Source organism: Notothenia coriiceps, unplaced genomic scaffold (genome assembly GCF_000735185.1).
Source record: "Notothenia coriiceps isolate Sejong01 unplaced genomic scaffold, NC01 NC01_scaffold00008049, whole genome shotgun sequence".
Classification (NCBI taxonomy): Eukaryota; Metazoa; Chordata; class Actinopteri; order Perciformes; family Nototheniidae; genus Notothenia; species Notothenia coriiceps.
The window spans coordinates 191,130-197,298 of NW_011340750.1; the positions used below are offsets into that span (position 1 = coordinate 191,130).

Sequence of the window (6,169 nt, forward strand, 5' to 3'; positions counted from 1 at the left end):
TTTTAAGAACCACTGCGCATAAATCATTCAGTTTTCACAGCTTTCACCTTCACAGGCTCAAGTGTTGGGAGAAATATTTGAAGTATCATGACTTAGCTGCAAACTTGCCAGTTCAGTTCAATTTATTAACATTAAATTCAGTTTTGGATACCAGCTGTACGAGGTCATTGTATACTTAATTAAGAATATTCAGACGATTGATTGTGTAAAAGAGACATTTACAGGAGATAGATCGAAGATATCCTACCAACTAAAGTTTGTTAAAAATGAATATAATCATCATAGTTTTCTGTTGCAAAATAAATAAAAATGGTATAAATTGATCACATTTATCAGAGGAGTGTTAATGATGCATTACTAGATGCATTAACAGCGATTGTTGTCAGTGGCGGGTTTGACAGTCTGTCTAATTAATACAGTGAACAATCCATGAAATTCAATCCAGCAAATTAAATTATATGATATTTAATGGCAACCATTAGATATTAACAGGTTTCTACTGTCTTTTCCGGCTGCAGGCTGGCAGACATTGATCCCAGTCTGGCTGACCCCGGAGCTGACTACAACAGGATCGAGCCGCAAGCGCTCCAACGAGGCCGCGAGTCGCGTAATCACGCAGACCCCGCCTGTGCCAACACATCCACAAACGGAGACTCCCATGTGAGCCCCGTACACAAACAACAAGAGGGCACACACACACAATTATGGTCAAATAATCCGAGTCCTTACATCAACACTCTTGGCTCTCTAAATGTGTGTGGTTTGTTAGGATCCTGTCTTGGCCTGATGGAGCATCTGTACAGCGGAGAAGATGGTGGAGGAACTGGTGAAGCACCCGGCTGTTGGAGCTGGCAGTATTTCATATCCAGGAGACTGGAAGTGAGTCTGAATCCAGACGAACGTCCCATGATGCTTCAACGTTTTTTTTTTTTTTAACATTATTGAGCATAAGAATCTTTATATTTGAGGCAGATAACCAACCACAAAACGTAACATTTGACAATAGCCAACTTCATTTAAGGTGCCCTTAACTTGGCTTTTGCGGGGTCGTCTTCATAAACTGAGATAGCCTCAGGTGCCCATCACATGACCTAAATGTGTACAGTAGCAGTAGCACAACTAGATAAGATGAGTTAAGAGGTCCCCTATTACACTGATTTTCAAATGAATATATTATAGGACTCGATATATACAAACATGGCTCTGAAGTGTTTGGCTCGAAACCACCAAACAGACATTCGCAGCATTCCTATAATCCCGCTCTGTTTCAGGTTCCCCCTGTTTCCCAAAGTCGCTGATTCTCTGTCCGTTAAGCTTTAGATGAAAATAAGGAGCCACTCCCCACGCCCTCTGAGAAGATATTTGGGGTTTGCCAGTCGAATAGTCCATTTAGCCTTAGGAACGCCTGCCCCGCAAATGCCTTGCAGCCGGGCAGCATTTGCCGTCTCACACAGTCGGCCTCGTTTCCGAAACAAACGATTATGACGGAGAAAGAGTGATATCATGAAAGTTACCGGTGCTTATTAAGCATTTTAAAAACGTATGTGGTAAGTTGCCAAAGTGCTTTGTTTTGAACCGTTCATCCAGTATTATAATCAAAAAGAGAAAATACGAACGTTAGTTTTACTGAAATGACAAATAAAGTCAACATTTCACCGAGCTGTGTGGGGTTTGTTCAAACTTTTAAAAAGATGTTTGAATGGTGATGTACACAGTGTTAGGTGTTAAGGACTAACGTTTATAATAAACTACACATTGTATTGATTTTAAGATCTTTCATACAATCATACGTATTTGGGATCAATTGTATTAATGTGGACCGGAGGGAGAGGGTGACGAGCATAAGTTTCCACTTTCCTTTTTTATTTCAATTTAAACTTTGGTCATGGAAGAATATGTTTCTCTGTTGTCCACCGTTCATAAAGCATAAAGCAACAGCATCAGAGCACGGTGGCAGAGTCTCTAGAATGAAGTTTACAGTAGCCCTCGTTCGAGTTTATTCATCCCATGTTGTAGTCCGCTCTATAGAAAAACTGTAGTTTCCATAGTTTCCCCACCAGCAGCAGACGCCACATTCAATGACGTCCCGCTGGCGCATCATAAACACGGTCGGATAGTGAAAGTGCATTGGACATTCTCTAAAGTACCGCAGTCTCTCTTCTCCTAAGTCCTTTTGAATTCTCCCTATCCACTATCTACTCCCCTTACACCACCCCGTGACCTTTCCACCTCAGAGCGTCAAGAATAGGAGATAGGGCTAAGACGTTAGGAGCTGATTTTTTGGACTATTCGACCGGCAACCTTGGTTAAAAAAGAACACATGGGCCTTAGTTGGAGATTCAGGGTGATATAGGGGGGGGTTACCTTGGTTGGTGATTGGCTAATGGTTACACAAGCCAAAACATCGTTATGACATCATAAAGTGGCCAAAATGTGATCAGCTCATTTTCAGACAGGTTTTTATAGAAATGGATCAGGACAAAAAGTGAGAGAATCTTTGTTCCTGAAAATTTCAGAGTCTCTTTACACAGAGAGGACACATGTTGATGTAGAAAAGACATGAAAAAGTGGATTTTGCATAATACACTGTAGGTGACCTTTAATTAAGAGCATTAAAAGAAAAGCATTTTGTATATAAATATATCTTATTTGTTTTGTCAACTCCAGGGAATTTCAATATAGCTGTCTTAGATATATTCATTAAATGAAGGGTGTTATAATACACGTATAATAATAGTACAATAGTCTTTACTCATATTTGTTTCTGCAATGTGACTCTCCCCTGCCTCAGAAATCTAAATCTGAATCTCAGAATATTGTCGCGAGTGTTAAAAAGACATGGCTGTAATGCTTCTCTTTATCAAGGAGGAATTGAGTCATGTTGTGTTTGTCTCCCAGGCTGGACCCCGTCCTCTATAAGAAGTGTCAGGGTGACGCCGCTCGGCTCTGCCACACTCACGGCTGGAACGAGACCAGCGAGCTGATGCCGCCGGGCGCCGTCTTCTCCTGCCTGTACCGCCACGCCTACCGCAGCGAGGAGCAGGGCCGCCGGGTAGGACCCCTTAGAAACACACTCGCTGTCCTTTTAAATGTAATGAAAGGAGGAGGTTTCAACGTATTTGGGATATATTGTATCACTATTGTGAACTGTACACTTTGTTGTTTTCCAATTGAACAGGTTAACCCAGCGGAGCAGGTACGTGGTCGGATGATCACTTCAAATACATCTGTATTGATCCTGGTGTTGGGATAACTGATGATGATAATGGGGATGATTTCATTTAGTCTGTCAAAAGTGTTGTTGGAAAATGACAGATCATAAAAGTCATTTTTCATAGCCCATTTTAATTCAGTGTGTTAGCATGCTAACAGTTGCTAATTGGCACTCAACGGGAAGTACTTTTGAAGATGAAGGGAATGGGAGTCCTTATTTTTTCCTTTTTTAAATAATTAATTCAAATATCGGACAAATTATAGTTTCCGACATATTTTTGGGATTTTCGAGAGAAACGCTTTGAACAACAGCTTCTGCTAAATGATTGCAATGCTGGCCCCGGTACCCATGTAATCAGTGTCTCAGTGGGAAGGTCCACATGGCCGTCCAAGTGGTGATTATGCTTCACAGTGTGAACACCCGGAGCTTGATTTGATATGATTATATGCTCCCATAATCACTGTGTTCCAGACCTTTAGAGTGAGCACATTTTGGGAGCTTCGTACTTCTTTTTAGAGATTTGTATGGCTTAAGGTTTTATAAACACATTTCCAATAAAGGCTGAGGGAATACAAGGGTTGTTACTGACAGCAACTGTTAAAGTCTTAAAACATCATTGGGATAACAATTCAGTTAAATCATAAAAACACAATAGAAGAATGATATTCAAATGTATCAGTTACAAGAAAACTGGACTCACAAAACTACAAGCTGTGGAATAATGAATATAGGAAGTCCAACGTGGTAGTACATTTAGTAAACATACAAGAAGAATACAATTTAACTACAAACTATAAGATACAAAAGTTAGCCCACGAGTAAATGAACAGAAATAACTAATTCACTACTCTCTTATAAATACACAGCTAACTTTGGTATGGTTTGGAACATAAGGTATTTCTATGTGTAGGGCTGCAACTAATACGTATTTTCTTAATCAATCATTTTATATTTCTTATTAATGATTTGATCATTTGTTCTATAAAACATCATATAGTGAAACATTTCCATAATTTGTCCAACCAACAGTCCAAAATGAAGACATATTTAAGTTACTATCAAGGAAAGCAGCATTTGACGTCATTTGAGAAGCTGGAAACATTACATAATAGCCTGAAAATGATCAACATTTAACGATTATCAAAACATTTTTTGACAACTCCCTCTGATCATTTTAGTCAAATTAGAGAGTACATTACTTCAGATATATCAGAGAATAAGAAAATCGTTTCCCTGTTGTCACTACAGTATGAGTTAGATGTCGAGTGAACTCTAATTAAAAGTTGAAAACTGGTAATAACAGTAACTCTAAATGTGTCATTAGCAGCTAGGTAATACCATATTATTAGCTTATTTCCTTTTCACAGAAATATCAGTTTTGACAAATGTCAGCCGTCGAGTGACCTAAACATAGCCTACAGAAATACCAAAGATATGTTTAATTTATTTTCTCTCCATGATATAGTTTGATTTGGTATTTTTAACTCTAACATATCAACATTGGTTTTGGCCTCAACAATCCTCTATTGTGAGGCTCTTGTACAAGTTTTATTGTGTGTGTTCTGTGTGTGTGTGCAGTTATCTCGGGACTGTAAGGTGGAGGTTCAGAGGATTCTCCACCAGAGGGCGCTGGATGTGAAGCTGGACCCCGAGCTGCAGAAGAGGTGCATGACCGACCTTGGCAAGTGGTGCAGCGAGAAGACAGACACTGGACAGGTGACACACACACACACACACACACACACACACACACACACACACACACACACACACAGACACACACAGGCCGTTTCTCAATGTCGAGGAGGCTTGCTTGGTAGCACATGTATGCTGGGCATTCAAAAAGTGATTCGGCGCCACTCGATGACGTAGTATGCTTGAAATAGAGGCTCTGGAGCAGCTTTACTCGAGATCGAGAAACGGCCACAGTTACTACTGCTGACATCTGCTTCTACAGATCTCATCTCTGTGGATGTTTGAGCCACCCTTCAGTGCTTCATCAATAACAACTCCTACACCCTTAATTGTGATGGATTCATGAAAACTCCCCCAAAAAATCTGCATAAATCATTCTCTTTTGAATTCCATTGTATTTATTTCACAAGTCCTCCAGTTAAGCCCCAAGCCTGTTTTTCAGGTCTCAGAGCAAATCGAAAAAAATGACCAATTCCCAGAAACAAATACTACATCATTTCACCCTTCTAAACAATGATACACACTGTGAGTCTGGATGTAGAAAAAGTCAGCAAAAACCTCCAAATCCTAGGATGTATATCATTTTCAAGTAACATTCAGATTGAACATAGTAAAAAAAAATTAAGTTATAGTGTAATAAAAACCAACTACTAATTATGATGCAAAAACAAGTGAAAATTGACCATCTATTTTAGAGAGATTTAGTGAAAAAAACCCACTTTTGGGGTCATTGGTTGTATAGCCATATCTCTGGAACCTATCGGTCGATTTTGATGGATTGACCACCACTCTTGAACCGTTAGAGCCAATAGATCGAGGAAGTTCCTAAAACCATCTAAACATAACCCATTGGCTGGAATGAGTGCCAGCAACTCCCAAAACGCGGAAGCTGGTGTATCCTCACACACTGCAGAAATCAGCAAAAGTAAGAATATTCTGCGTTTTTGGCTCAGTAAAGCTACGCTGTGTGTGTTGTCTGGCGGCTGCCTATAACTGCCGCAAAGCTTTGGTCGCGCCAGTGATGATCCACTTATACCGCTAGAACCTGTGGAATCTCAGCTTTAATCTGATACTTGGGTTTGCAGATCGATAAGTAATTAACAGTATTTAATACCGTGAGTTCTGGTACTCAAGTGCGTTAGCAATTCCTTTGCTCAGGACAATTCCGAGGCTCGGCGTTAGAGTTCGTGTTTTGTTTCGCTTGATATTGTACGATAGCTAGAGTTTCTTCCCGTAAAGTGGGCAAGGGGCCTTAACTGG

At 40.1% G+C, this 6,169-nt stretch overlaps 1 protein-coding gene across 2 annotated transcripts in view; it reads left to right on the plus strand.

Annotated features, from left to right (window-relative positions):
- glg1a (golgi glycoprotein 1a) overlaps window positions 1-6,169 on the plus strand; it is a 170,534-nt gene that overhangs the window by 30,371 nt on the left and 133,994 nt on the right. Inside the window, exons 10-12 of one of the 2 annotated variants that reach the window (XM_010769942.1) lie at window positions 2,899-3,052; window positions 3,179-3,196; window positions 4,793-4,930. In XM_010769942.1, the coding sequence (XP_010768244.1) occupies window positions 2,899-3,052; window positions 3,179-3,196; window positions 4,793-4,930 (310 nt within the window). The remainder of the gene's footprint in view (window positions 1-2,898; window positions 3,053-3,178; window positions 3,197-4,792; window positions 4,931-6,169) is intronic. The other variant, XM_010769943.1, reaches the window with a different exon arrangement.